Genomic DNA, 15,254 nt, shown 5'->3' with positions numbered 1-15,254 from the left:
AATAGGTAAAACTGATTTGCTCAATTAATGGAAAAATTGACATACTAGAACTTGAGTTATTATTTGACTTGTGCATTAAGCAGATCATTGTGCTACCTCTCTATAATCCCAACTACTTCAGAGGCTGAGGCAAGAGGAAGTGGGTTTGAGGTTTATCTGAGCACCTAGACTGTGTCTCAAAAGGGAAAATACAGAAAACCAAAGATACTTCTGTTAGTTAAAATATACTTTTGTCAAGTATAATTCTTTTTAACTTATCTTATTGTAATTTGTTAAAATTCTAAGTTAGAAAGATCATTTGTTCTGAATGTATGTAAAGTAAAAATCCTATGTAGAGTGAACATTTTCAAACTCCTTTCTAGTGATTGAGAATGCCAGTAATCATTTAGAAATAATCTATAGATTCAGAATCAATTTATTTAGGTCATTTTGGTTTAGTGTCTCTTTGTTTAAAAATAACTCATTCATTATACCATATTTTATGCAGAAAACATTTTTTTCTCAGAATGTTTGATTTTATACTTTGGAAGAATTGAGCTTTAATATCTAATTTATGCCTGTAACCAAAGTTGGTTCTGTTTAAATATTTGCAGTTACTGTCTCTAAAGAGCCATTTCCAATTGGCTATAAACTATTTCATTTTTGGATATTTTTTACTTTCCCTTAAAATTTTTACAACCTTGAATTGAGTCAAAATTCATGAGAAACTTCTATCCATTTATCTTAATTCTCCTTTTGAAAATTAAACAAGACATTTCCCAAACTAAGTCTTTCGATACTTAAAGATAATTTTCATATTTTCAAAAATGATTCACTTTCTAGGCACAAAATCACCATCTGGTTCAGTGTACCTAATAGAGTTGCAGTTACTGATATGTGTGTTTTAATCTGAATGCCCTGTAGTTTGTTTCTTATAATTACTACAATTATTTTTTATTGAGGCAAATTTTTCTGTGACTAAATGTTGACCCTAAAAACATATTTTGGATAATATAGAAGGTGTATAACAAAACAATGAAGTATTTAAAGATAATTATATACTTACCTAATAATTTTGTATTGAATATTTATCTAATAATTTTGTTGCTCTTCCTACTCAATATAGTATGTTCCCATAACTTGATGTGTCATCTATCTATCTATCTATCTATCTATCTATCTATCTATCTATCTATCTATCTGTCTGTCTGTCTGTCTGTCTGTCTGTCTGTCTGTCTGTCTGTCTGTCTGTCTGTCTGCCTGTCTGTCTGTCTGTCTGTCTGTCTATCCATCTGTCTGACTATTTATGTCTTAAATTAAGTATTTGAAAATTTTAAGCAATAACGGTATGACTCAAATGGTAGAACACCAGTGTTGAGCAAAAAAGCCGAGACTGTGAAGCCTTGAGTTCAAGCCTGAGTAGTCTCATACACACACTTGCGCATTCACACACACACACATTGTGCATGCACACACACACACACACACACACACACTTGTATATGCACACACGAATTGAGATCATAAAGGATGATCAGTGAATGTGGTTAATGATACTATTTTTCTACATTCATAATAAGAAACTATTATGTTCTGAAGTAAATATATCTGCCTCATCTGCAGTTAAAATAATATTCCTTTTGAACTGGATGCTGGTGGTTCATGCCTGTAATTCCAGCTATTCAGGAGTCTGAGATCTGAGTATAGCAGTTCAAAGCCTGCCCAGGCATGAAAGTCTATGAGACTCTTACCTCCCATTAACTACCACAAAAGCTGGAAGGAGAGTTGTGGCTCAAGTTGTGGAACATTAGCTTTGAGCACAAAAACATGGGGACAGCACACAGGCCCTGAGTTTAAGCCACACTAAAGGACTCACACCAAAAAGAATATTTTTCTTTTTATTTTTGTCCTTTCTTTCCCTTCCTTGACATTATATATGGCATTATTTAGCTTTGAATTGCTGACATTTGGCTGAATTAACCCTCTTATAACCAAATGAAAATGGCCAAAGGTAGATTAAAATTAATGGAATGTGAGTATATTAAAGACAAATATTTTACAAGGCTGATATCTTGACCTTTAATAATAACGTGGTAAGAGTGGGCACACTGGCTCCTGCCCATCTTATTAACAGACTTCTCTCCTCTTCAGCCTGTGATCAGCTGTCTCTCGGGGTGGCTGCCATCTTTGGGCCTTCGCACAGCTCCTCAGCCAATGCAGTGCAGTCGATCTGCAATGCTCTGGGGGTTCCCCACATCCAGACCCGCTGGAAGCACCAAGTGTCGGATAACAAAGATTCCTTCTATGTCAGTCTCTACCCAGACTTCTCTTCACTCAGCCGTGCCATTTTAGACTTGGTGCAGTTTTTCAAGTGGAAAACCGTCACCGTTGTGTATGATGACAGCACTGGTAAGAAAAATCAGTAGCTTTTGGGTTATGTTTTAAATTTGTATCGTTCTGTAGAACTCATTCCGGATTCTGACTCTGGTTCTGTCCTTGGGGTTAGTGGGACTTTTTGTTTGCTTCTTTTTAAATTAACTTAAAAGGATATGAATGCCAACCGTAATTTAACACGTCCAAGTAAAATACCAGCTAACTCACAGACTTTTTCTGTATTTGTGAAGTATATTCTTCTTTTTGGTGAAATATCAACTAGCTTGAACTATAAATTGAATAAACAATAAAAATAGATGAAATATGATATTGAAATATTCACCCAAAGTATTTATATACTAGGTGAAGGGCCATTTCTTACAGCAAAACCTCAAGGTTGGTTGTCAATGAAACTCGTTAAGAAAATTCACATTTTTACCTTAACAATTTTTTCTATCTTAAATGTAATATATATGCAAAGTAATGAAATTTACAGCTGTAAGGCATGTTGATATTTTAAATATTTTTTTCCAGTATGGAACAACTTAATACTCATTGAAGTATTCAAGAGTTCTATAACCACTTTAGTGTGGACACTAAGATTTAGAAAATAAAATTTATTGATATAGTCTTTATTTCAGTGTCATAAAAGAATATTTTCATTGTTGTCTTTGCTTTCTTATTTTAATTACATTATGTTTTTTGTATATGGATGGTTACCTTGAATTAATGAAAAACAAATCTCAGAGATGTAGAAGAAAATAAACAGTAAAATTTAACCTTAAAGTATTGTTGATAGTTATATTGGTAAAGGAACTACCCTTGTAAATATAAAGTGACATGTGATTTCATTCAAGGATATTTTAGATGAGATGAGTGCATTCAGGATGGTATGGCCATAGACCATTCAACAATGATTTACGTAGTCTAAGTAGTGATCTTCAAATTAAGATGTTAAAATTTTTATTTAAAACATTTCACTAAGCTTTCAAATTTACATCAGGATTGAAATTCATTAGAATTTAAATTATCTCCAAGCATGACAGGAACATCTACATTCCTTTGTGTATATACACTCTGTATGATTGCGAAGTACAAAATTCAGTGTAAAATTTTTTTTGCATTTGCTAGTATAATTGATCACTGCAAACCAGTGGAAAAGAATTCTTCCTAGCCAGGCATTGGTAGCTCTCACCTGTAATTTTAGCTACTCAAAAGCCTGAGATCTAAGGATCACAGTTCAAAGGCAGCTGGGGCAGGAAAGTCCATGAGACTCTTATCTCCAATTAACCACCAGAAAACCAGAAGTGGCACTATGGCTCAAGTGGTAGAGTGCTCACCTTGAGCTGAAGGGTTGGGGGATAGTGCCCAGGCCCAGAGTTCAAGCCCCACGACCACCACCACCACCACCACCACCAACAACAACAACAGAATACTTCTTAGGGAATAGGAAATTGTAAGTTTAATAAAAAGGTGAAAATATTTTTAAACTTTAATTGAGATAGCTAGCCTAAATCCAAATTAGTAGAATAATCTTTTTAAAAGATTATTTCTTTTTGAAAAACATTAATTGTTTATGATGATGTTTACTACTTAGAGTTCTCAACAATTTTTGTCTTTTAACTCAAAAGAGATATTAGTGAATTATATTATGCTTTTTCCCAAATCATCTTTTGGTCATTGGTAAAGTTCTATAATTTGGTTTGAATGGGAGGCTAGGGATGAATGCCTTGTCAGGTCTGCATCACGTATAATGATCCAAGCATTCTCCTTTATGAATTGGTCTACTTACTGAATACTTGTGGGTGGCTGGTCACAGAAGTATAGAAAATTGATACATTCATTGTGAAGCCAAAAGTGAAGCACTACTTTGTGCTATCTCAACATCATTCAAATATCTTACAACTCGATATGCACAACTGTAATTCATACAGGTATGTGTGATATTTTGCATTCATGTAACTCTTCACGCTAAGAACAAAATAAGCAAAAGTTCAAAATGTGTATGCATATATCATTTATCTTCACTATTGTCTCTCTGTGTGCCATACTTATCTTAGTCATATGAGACGAATGAGTAAACAAATAAATAATGGGGCTTCTGAACAGGTCAAACCTTGATTTGGTAAAGTTGTATATGCAATTAATGTCTGGTTGCTACAAATTATATTGTAAACATTTCTGTGACCAAGATCAACTGAAATAGCCTAACATTTATAGGTATTTCTAGTTAGACAATCTTAGCGGGTTATTGATCTAAGACTAAAGAATTAAAATAGTGAAATTATTATTTAAAAGAAAATTTGTCATTCCCTTATTTTTAACATCACATACATACTTGGATATTTTAAAGGTCATTAATTATTTAAATCTTGTTCAATTCAAATTGTGAAATTTGTTTGCATAATATATGTCTTAAAATCCTCTGGAAGCAAAACAATGTTTATTAATGGTCAATAATATGTAACATTTAAGGGGATGGGAAGGTAGCTCAGTGGTAGAGCACTTGCCTTGCATGCCTGAGGCCCTGGGTTCGATTCCTCAGCACCACATAAGCAAAAAGAAAAAAGCCAGAAGTGGCACTGTGGCTCAAGTTGTAGAGTGCTAGCCTTGAGCTGAAGAGCTGAGGGACAGCGCCCAAGCCCAGAGTTCAGGCCCCACAACCGGACCTCCCCCCCCAAAAAAAAAGTAACATTTAAGTCAACACATATCAAATGGACACCTTCTGAATTGCCAGGGATTATACATATGCTTATATGCCAGTACAGAAGTAAAGCCCTGTCCTTGTTAAATTTCTAATTTACAATAAAGGGTACTTGATTTTTGCTTTTGTTTTTGAGACTTAATTATTATTATTATGTAGTTATACAAAGGTACTGCCATTTAACAAAGTCGTTTTTGAATATAATACATCTTGATCAATTGTACCTCTTCCAGTATTCTTACCCACCCCTCCTCTACACACCCCTTCCCTGACTCTTCTTAATTTTGTAGAATGTACATTGGATTCTTGACTGCGTTCTCCTCTTCTTCATTTTTACATTTGTCTACCCATTTCTCCTTGGCCCCATGCACCTTTTTTAAGTATCCAATACCTGAGGTTGTAATTTACTGAACTTTGATTTTACCTTTGTAGGGAACTACAGTATTTGAATTTTTTCACAAATCTATTGCATTTCAGTTAATACATTTGTATACACTTGCATACACCCAAAGCATTTCCTTGTAAGTTTATAAGCTAAGTCATGCTTCCACATATGAAGAAAGCATACATGCTCTGTCTCTCTGGGCCTACTTACTTCATTTAACATAATTTTTCCATGTCATTTCTTTACAAATGGTACAATGTCATTCTTTCTGGTGGATGAGTAAAATTCATTGTGTATATATACTATATTTTCTTGATCCATTTGTCCATTGAGGCACATCTGGGATGATTCAATGCCTTGGTTATGAAAAATGGACACCCATATGCAGAAAACTGAAAATAGATCCTTATGCGTCACCTTGCACCAGCATCAATTCAAAATGTATCAGAGACCCCAATGTAAGATCTGAAAACCTGAAAACCTGAAACTATTAGAGGAAAGAGTAAGGGAAACATTAGACCTCTTGGGCATAGATAATAATTTTTTGAGTAAAACTGTAGAATCACAGCGAATCAAAGAAGACTTGATAAATGGGACTACACCAAACAAAAGTTTCTGCATGGCAAGGACATAGTCAACAAGCTAAAAGACAGCATACTGAATGGGAGAAGATTTTTGACTACTACATAAATTAATTAAAGGGCTAATTAATTAATGGGCCAGTAAGTTAAAAGATTTTTCTTATTAGAAGACATAAAAGTGGCCAATACACATATGAGTAAATGCTCAATATCTCTGTCCATAAAGAAAATGCAAATTAAAACAACATTGAAATTCTACTTCACCCCAGTAAGAATGGTCATTTTCAAGAAAGTGAACAAATGCTGGTGAGGATATGGCCAAAAGTGAGCTCTAATACACTGTTGATAGGAATGTAAACATTCAACCATTCTGTAAAGCAGTATGTAGGTCTCTCAAAAAATTATCCATATACCTACCCTCTGACTCACTGCTTTCACTACTAGGCATTTACCCAGGAGATTACAAAGTAATAGATAGTAAGACCATCATCACAACCATGTTTATTGCAGTGTTATTTACCATAGCCTAGACATTAACTTATTCTTAATGAGCTAAATTTATTTGCAACTGATCATTTGTTACCTCTTTGACTTCATAACACTTTCAATTGAAGTTGAGTGTTCTAAGTTACTTGAACAACCTTGAAAGAAGTAGAAGGTAAGAGATGACTACAGAAATAATTATTGGGGTAGAGGAGTGTTACTGAATTGTATTCATAAATACACTTAAGTATTCCTTTGGTCTTTTTGATTTGTATTTTAAAGTCCCTTGATGAACTCTTAGTTAAAATAATCAAAAAAGAGGATTTGCAAACTTCCCAAATAAGCAGGATTACTATGATGTGGGAAGCAATATAGTAGTGGGGATTGTGAACTGAAATGGGTATTTCCTCCCTCAAACCCAGCAAGATAAACATTATTGACTCTATTATTGACTTCCCTATCAACTATTTACTACAGGGCACACAAACCATCACTAACATGATTTTTCTTTCCCTTTCCAAATCTATTTATTATGTGTGCTACTTCTATTTATACTCATTTCATTTCCATGGTGTTGTCCATGATCATTACATTTTGAGTCTTTACTACTGCCTCCAAACAGATGGCATAGACAATAAAATATAGGGCTGGGTAGGAGAAACTCTTAAAATGATATTAACAAGATCTATTTATTTTTTATGATAATTAGCATTTGTTGTTGTCCTGGATGAATGCTTTTAAACACCATGAAAATTTGCTATAGCTCTGAATGATGTCCAAAAATAATGGAAAAGAATTGGTTTGGGAAACAAAGCTGTGTTTCTGTCAATCATTGTAGAACATGTGATTCATTTTAAATATAAACTAAAAATAACTTGGATAACTGTCAGCTTGTAAGCAAATCCAGAAAAAGTTGTGAATATTTGCTTAAAAATTCCTGTGTTTCATCTTTGTTTATAGATCATCAGTCCATTAACAAAGAACTCCGGGCTTTGAAGCAGAAGCCTGGGATTCTATTCCCAGTTTGCTATTAAAATACTTGAACAACATTGGAAGAAGAAGTAGATGGAAATGACTATAGGAACGAGCTTTCCTGCAATACACATTGTGGTAGTTGCTTTCAAATAAATTATTTCACTTAATCTTTTGAGCAATTCAATGCATTCCAAAAAAAACCCCAGATTATCACATTACCACGCTAGCTACCTCTTATGACTGTCTTTTTTTATCCTCTAGCAGCCTAAGAGAGAAACACAAACACCTTCTTTGATTACTTCTTTACATAGGTTCCATAGTCAAGCCCTAAAAGTCAAGTCTATCCTCTGCTCTCAAATCCATTTCTTTCTTCCATATTGTGACACCACAATCAGCAAAATCTTTCTTCTATAGTCTTTTTAATTCAGCTTCTGAATTGCATTTTCCATTTCAGCTCTACATCTCTATAATCCAGTCTCTACACTTCATTAAAAATGCAACTCTGATTGATTTGTCCTTTTCTAGCTTCTCATTGGTGTAAAGTCAAGGCTTTTAAAGAAACCATGTAAGTGATCTAGTCATTCTCCTGTGATCCCTGAATTTCTTAATATATTTTCATTTTTGAGACAATCATTTACTACATAACCAATATTTCCATAAATATGTTTATTCCAGAGCATCAAAATTGGACAAAGAAAGGCAGGACAGCAAGTTAAAACCTCTTGGTGATCTCTTCTACCCTAGCCTTTTGCAGTGTTTCCCTCATTATGACTTGAATCTTAAAAACAAACAAAAAAAACCCTTATTCCTTTCAAAATCATAACTTATTTTAATTGTTAAAAATATGATTTTGTTTATGTGAAAAACACTTATTCCTGCCCACCTCTTCTTAATACAAGGTGCACATATATGTACATGTATATTTTCACATACATTATAAATACCATCTGCCTTGAATGTCACAAAGAGTTTCCTGGCTCCATTTTCTAAATCTGGAACAGGTCTCACCCAAACACATTTCCAAAACACCACAGTAATTCCTATGACATTGCCCATGAGAATGTTTGTCACACTGTAAATAAATTTTTCTGGCTTTCTCTCCCACCAAACCAACCCTACATTTAAACAGGGTGGACTCAAAGACTGTCATTTTATCACCTTATCCAAAATGTCACCTGACTCATGGAAGTATTTAAGGAATAAAGAAATGGAGATATTATTATATCCATTACTTAAACAAGAAAACTTCAATGAATTATGCAATCTGCCTAAAGTCAAATCCAATTAGGTCCTCTTAAATACTTGTAATTGACTGAATTGAATGATAATTTTCACATATGTTTACATAATCTTTTCCATTATTTCAAAATATGTAAGAAAATTAAATTGGGTTTATATCCAATTTCAGTGATAAGTAAATGCATATTTATTGATTTGAACAATCACAAACCAACTTTCTCTGTATATCAAGTGCTACCCTAAGCAGAGACACAGCTCAGTGAAGAGTAAGGAGAGTGATTGATCAAAAAGCATTACTATGGTAAAATAAGGACAAAGAGAGGAAAGGAAGCAAACTGGGCCAGCACGGGGAGGAGGAGCTTAGAGCTTTGAGAAAGGACAAAACAAAGACAAAATAAAGTGGCATGCTAATGACATTGTTCTGAAGGGTTAATGGATGTGATTCAGCTGGAGTAGATGTGTGTGTGTGTGTGTGTGTGTGTGTGTGTGTGTGTGTGTATGAGAGAGAGAGAGAGAGAGAGAGAGAGATGAGGATTCCTTTAGGTGTCAGTTTGTTAGTGAACTGCAAATACTTCCCTGTGAGGCATTCTCAAAACTAAGAAGTTAAGTGATAATGAGGAAAACATGGCAAAAGGCTATGGTAGAAGAGATCACCAAGAAGCTTGTTTTAACTTTCTGTCCTGCCTTTCCTTGTCCCATTTTGATGCTCTGGAACAAACATATTTATGGAAATATTGGTTATGTAGTAAATGGTTGTCTCAAAAATGAGAATATATTAAGAAATTCAGAAAAGGAAACAGAGAAAGGATCTGGAAGCATGGACAAGCATAGTTTCTACAATCTTTGGTGTCAGAATATTCTGGATTGGATATCCTGGCTGTGTTGTGTGATCCTCAGCAACTTCTAAAAGCCCGGGCTGAGGAAGTTTTAAATAAAAGACAATATGTATTTCATGGAATCGTTGACATAATTTATGAAATAATTACTTATAATACATGTAATGCTGTGCACAACTATACTTAACCCTACGTTATGAAACGTACTGTTAATCCACTTGCTAACATGGGAAAATATTCATTGGGTGATTTGGATATAAAAAGAAAGTTGTACATCTTGACTTTATATCAGGGCAATTAATTCCAGAAACCACTTCATTAAATTCTATAGCATGATATGTTTTCTTTATTTTCTTTCTTTCTTTCTTTCTTTCTTTCTTTCTTTCTTTCTTTCTTTCTTTCTTTCTTTCTTTCTTTCTTTCTTTCTTTCTTTCTTTCTTTCTTTCTTTCTTTCTTTCTTTCTTTCTTTCTTTCTTTCATTTGTTGTTCATTTGTTCTTTTACTTTCTCATGTCTTTCTCTTTTTTCTTCCTTCCCTCCTCTCTCCTTCCTCCCTCCCTCCCTCCCTCCCTCCCTTCCTTACTTTGCTTTCCTTCTTCCTTCTTTCTCTCATTTTTTATCTGTATTTCATATCAGCAAGTGGCTCCATTATAATCATTTATAAAACAGAGTTTTTTGAGTTCAATGTAGAGAATTTGTTGGGATTATTGATGTATGAGGCTGAATAAGGTGAGCGCAGAAGTAGAGGCATATCTGAGAACACAGTTCAGTTTCAAGTAAGGAACTTTATATGAAATGATGTTTAGTAAGACAACTCTATGATTTGAGAGATGGAGACTTACAGGGAAGAGATATGGAGAGGGAGGATAAAAAAGGATGGAATAACCTCTGAATTGGTCTAGGCAGTGGAACTTTATTACTTAATGGAAAACAACAAGAAAAAGAGACACAGATAGAGGAGGTGATAGAGAAAATTAAATTTTGCACATTAAATTTGAAGTATCTGAGCTACTTATGGATTTTTATCAATGTTATAAATATAACTTCAAAAACAGGAATTTTGTATGAGCATGCAATAATATCTTTGGTGGTTTGCTTCGTTCTTTGTTGGCAATGTAAAAAATCCTAACCCAGTAAGACTAAAAGGTATGAGAACGTTGAATTGCATTCACGAGTTCATAATCATTAAAAGTGCAGACACAAAAGAGGAGAGAACATGAATGCAGACATAAAAAGAGGATAAAAAGTGAATTAGAAATGGAAAATCAATAATTGTGTTAGGAATTGTAATATTTAACTGATTTAACACTAATTAGCTTTTATGATATGATATTATTTTAAAAAAAAAGGCCAAATTCATTATCTAAACAAAACAATAACACTTTCCTTGTAACTTTATTGAGTCCATATGTATATATATATATATATATATATATATATATATATACTGTGTTCCAAATACAACTGTGTGATTTTGGTGTAATAAAAATGAAAAGTCAATTAATAACAAAGAATGAATTTTTCTTTATCCACTATATTTACTTAAGAAGAATAAAATGAAATAAAGCAATACAATAGACTAAGTTAATTTGGAAAAATATATTCCTAGAAGATACTAATTTTGCAGAATATGATAATTTTTGTAGTTCAAGGCATAGAATTAAATAATTTTAATTTTATTTTAGGGTAAGGGATAATTTAAATCTAAGATGATTATATGTTGCACATTTTAAGTGCAAAGCTTCAAGTACTATGTTCTCTAATTCCAAGAACAAATACAATTAGCAATTAGAAGTTAAACCTAATTATTTGGATGTAGTTGATTATATAGCTTGGCTTAGTACTGTTTCTACTAAATTGGTTTTGTTTGAATTTGATTTCTTTTATCCTATTTTCTCCTTATTTAAAGTACTAGTTTCTGGGTTCTGATTGCATGATCATATTCATTGGACTAATTTATTTTCTAATTTTTTCAGTCTTCTGGTATACCACAAGAAAGGACAAGACTGGGATGTCTAATCAACAACACAAAGTTAATATATCTGCAGATAGTGAAATACACTACATTATACTTTAGAGAAATATTTCCCTTTGTTGAAAAAGAAAACCAAGAAATGAGACTAATTCCCATGAGGATGGCCAGACACTTGCCACCTTAACTAAATTTAAAATCTTCAACTTTGTTCATAGTGACATATACACGTTGGCGGGACCCACCTTGAGCCTTTCCTTTTCCTATCTATCTCCTTCTATATGCAGCACATAGGAAAGAAAATGATTTCCTTGAAGCATTTGATTATTGTGACTTCTCCTTCCTTGAGAAAACAAAGCATTGACCTTTCTAGCCATCAATTCCTGTTTACAGTTTCTTACACTCCTTTCTTTTGTCTTGTTCTTTAAATACTTATGTTTTCCAAGAGTTTATTCCAAATCATCCTGTTTTCTCTTTTGCATACCTTATTTTCAGTTTTTCCTCCTCTGCCTACATGCTGTAGATGCACAAATTGATGTACACTGGTTTACAGCTTTTCCTGAATCAAAGATCTAGCTACTTATTGGTAGCTAATAATGTCTAATAGAAACAACACAACAAAATCCAACCTCATACATTTATTCCAGAATTTCCTTTCTCTCCTGAATTTCCCTGTTCAGCATAAGGTCTCAGTCTGATCTTTAGTGACAATCCAAGACCTTTATCTCCTTTGCATCCCTAATTTATTATTGGCCATTAATAATTCTCATTGTTATCTCAAATTTCTCAAAATTTCTACTTGCCTTCATCCCTATCGCCTGTCTTAATTAGTGCCCTTATAATTTACTGCCTAAATCACGTCTTTTCTTTCCTATTGAAGCTCTTCTGTCTGACACAGACAAAATAATCTTTTTAGAAATGGAAGTCTGATGTTGTTATTTTGAGTGGTAAAATTTTTCAGCTGCTTCCCAGTTCAAGAAAGAATGAACTCTGATTCCTCAGCAGGATGTGCCTAACCTGCATCTGTGTCAGTCACATGCCATCCTCTGGTTTTATGACCGTGCTATTTCTTAGTTCCTTCAGCCTAAATTTCCTTGAGTACTTGTAATTCTCCCTTACCTATCATACTCTGCCTATCATACTATACCTATCATATCTCAGACTATTGGCTATGCACTGGCTATTCTCTATGCCTGATGTGTCTGCTCCATTTGGTGACCTATTCATTACTTTCAAACTGTACCTCAAAATCACCTTGTGAAAAGAACCTTCTGTGAATCCTACTTACGTGACTGATAACTCTATTTTTAGTTAGTATGATGCAGAATTACCCTAGTTGTTAACTTTATCAACAGTTTTGTAGTAATCCTGATTTTCATGTTACTCATGTAACCCATTTTGCAGTGTCTTTGCTTTTCAGGACTTGAGGGCTATAAATGTGGTACAATTCATTTATCTATTTACTTACCTATTGCTTTATACCACAACTAATTTTTAAGTATCTGTCATGTAACAACTCTGTTTATTACTACTGATATAAAACAGTGAGCAAAACAGAAAAAATTTCCTTATGGGATATACTATACTATATTTATATAGCATATATAAATATATTTATATAACATAAATGGCAATACTAGAATAAATATGCATATTCCATAGTAGCCAGTGTGATAAATGTAATGGTGAAAAATAAAGGAATACAAAGCAGAAAAAATTGCAATATTAAATAAAGCTGTTACTTAGAAGGTGACAGTTGAGCAAACACTGATATAAACTGAGAGAATAAGCCACAGGGATATTTGAGAAGTTGTTTCAGAAAAAAAAATAGCAGGGGAACAATAACCAAGGAGGCACAAGATTTTCTAGGCAAATATTTCAGTTTGGAGGAGGAATTTTTGAAATTTGAAAAACTAGGAGACATTTTTCTGGTTTATGTCATTTTCCAAGTGTGAATATAGATTGCATATATATATATATATATATATATATATACATATATATATATATATATGTACACATAATTATCTTCCATTATCGTATTGGCAAAAGTAATGCTATTTCTTTAAAATAGCTGAAACTTTGAAATTACTACAGGAAGGAATAGGGAGAGCACTAGGACTATTGGCATAGGCAGTTACTTCCTTAGTTCAGCAAATAGGAACAGAGATTGACAAATAAAATTGCATAAAGCTAAAGCTTTTGTAGAGCAAAGGAAAAAGCCACTAGACTGAAGAAATCGCCTAGAGGAAGAAAGAAAAATCTATGCCAGCTGTACATCTGACAAGGGATTCATAATCAGAATACAGAGGAGCTCAAAGTCTAACTTTCAGAAGAATTAATAACCCAATTAACAAATAGACAGTTGAACTGAAAAGAAATTCCTTGAATGAAGTACAAATGACTAAAAAATACCTGAAGAAATACTCAACATCCCTGGCCATAAAGGAATTGCAAATCAAAAAGACTTTGAGATTTCATCTCACTCCAATCAGAATGGCTCTCATGAAGAATACAAAGGAGGAGTTGGGCACTGGTGTCTCATGCCTGTAATCCTAGCTACTCAGGAAGATGAGATCTGAGCACTGCAGTTCAAATCCAGCCCGGGCAGGAAACTCTGTGAGACTTTTATCTCCAATTAACCACCAGAAAACTGGAAGTGGTTCTGTGGCTCAAATGGTAGAGTGCTTGGAGGGACAGCACCCAGGCCCAGAGTTCAAGCCCCATGACAGACAAAAACAACAACAACAAAAAGCAAACAAACAAAAACAAAGACAAAGAAGAAGAAATACTGGGTTGGAGGGGCATTTTTACATTTTACATATATACTAGTGTAAACACTATGGAAATCAGTAAAGAGATTCCTTAAAAACTAAAAGCAGAACTACCACTAACAATACCACTCTTGGGTGGGCATATATCTGAAGAAGGAATGTAAGTCAGGACATAAAAGAGGCACCTGCCTACCAATGTTCATAAAAGATAAGCTATTATGGAATAGCTTGGATGGTCTACAACTCATGAGTGCATCAAGAAAATGAACTCTATACGTACATAACAGTATTTTTTCAGCCATGGCAAAAGAATTAAATTTTGTTGCATGGAAATGGATGCAACTGGAGACCATCATATTATGAGAAGTAGATTTCAAAATGAAAATGTCATATTTTTTGTATGTGGATACTACACCTAAAAGATAAAAATATAGGTAAACATTATAGCTCAATATCCATATATATGACCAGGTTGATTACATTATGTTATATTTATACAAATTTATTATCATGTAACTACATGATAAACTTCTTTTGAACAATTAACATGAACAGAAATGAACCCACAGCCCTATAGCTATCTAATATTTGATAAAGAAGCCAAAAGCATAAGATAAAAGAAAGTCAGCTGTACAATAAATGATGTTGGCAAAATTGGCTATCCACATGCAGAAAACTGAAACTAGATCCTTATATATCATTTTGCTCCAGATCAATTCATTGTAAGGCCAGAAGGCATGAAAATATTACAGGAAGAGTTAGGGGAAACACTAGGATTCCTAGTCATAGGTTGAAACATTCTAAGTAAAGATCCAGAACCACAAGTAAAAGAAATACTAGATAACTATGATTGCACAAAAATGAAAAGTTTCTGCAATGCAAAAGACATAGCTAAATATCTAAATAGAAAGCCCACAGAATGGGAGAAGATTTTTACCAGCTATATATCATACA

General features: G+C 33.5%; 1 protein-coding gene across 2 annotated transcripts in view; it reads left to right on the top strand.

Annotated features, from left to right (window-relative positions):
* Positions 1-15,254, top strand: part of Grik2 (glutamate ionotropic receptor kainate type subunit 2) — a 564,289-nt gene that overhangs the window by 206,483 nt on the left and 342,552 nt on the right. For both annotated transcript variants that reach the window (XM_042679550.1, XM_042679551.1), the window contains exon 3: positions 2,131-2,388. In XM_042679550.1, the coding sequence (XP_042535484.1) occupies positions 2,131-2,388 (258 nt within the window). The remainder of the gene's footprint in view (positions 1-2,130; positions 2,389-15,254) is intronic.

Source organism: Dipodomys spectabilis, unplaced genomic scaffold, assembly GCF_019054845.1.
Source record: "Dipodomys spectabilis isolate Male_0828 unplaced genomic scaffold, ASM1905484v1 ptg000053l, whole genome shotgun sequence".
NCBI lineage: Eukaryota > Metazoa > Chordata > Mammalia > Rodentia > Heteromyidae > Dipodomys > Dipodomys spectabilis.
The sequence above is the reverse complement of the archived record's forward strand: the minus strand, read 5'-3'. Positions and strand labels throughout refer to the sequence as shown.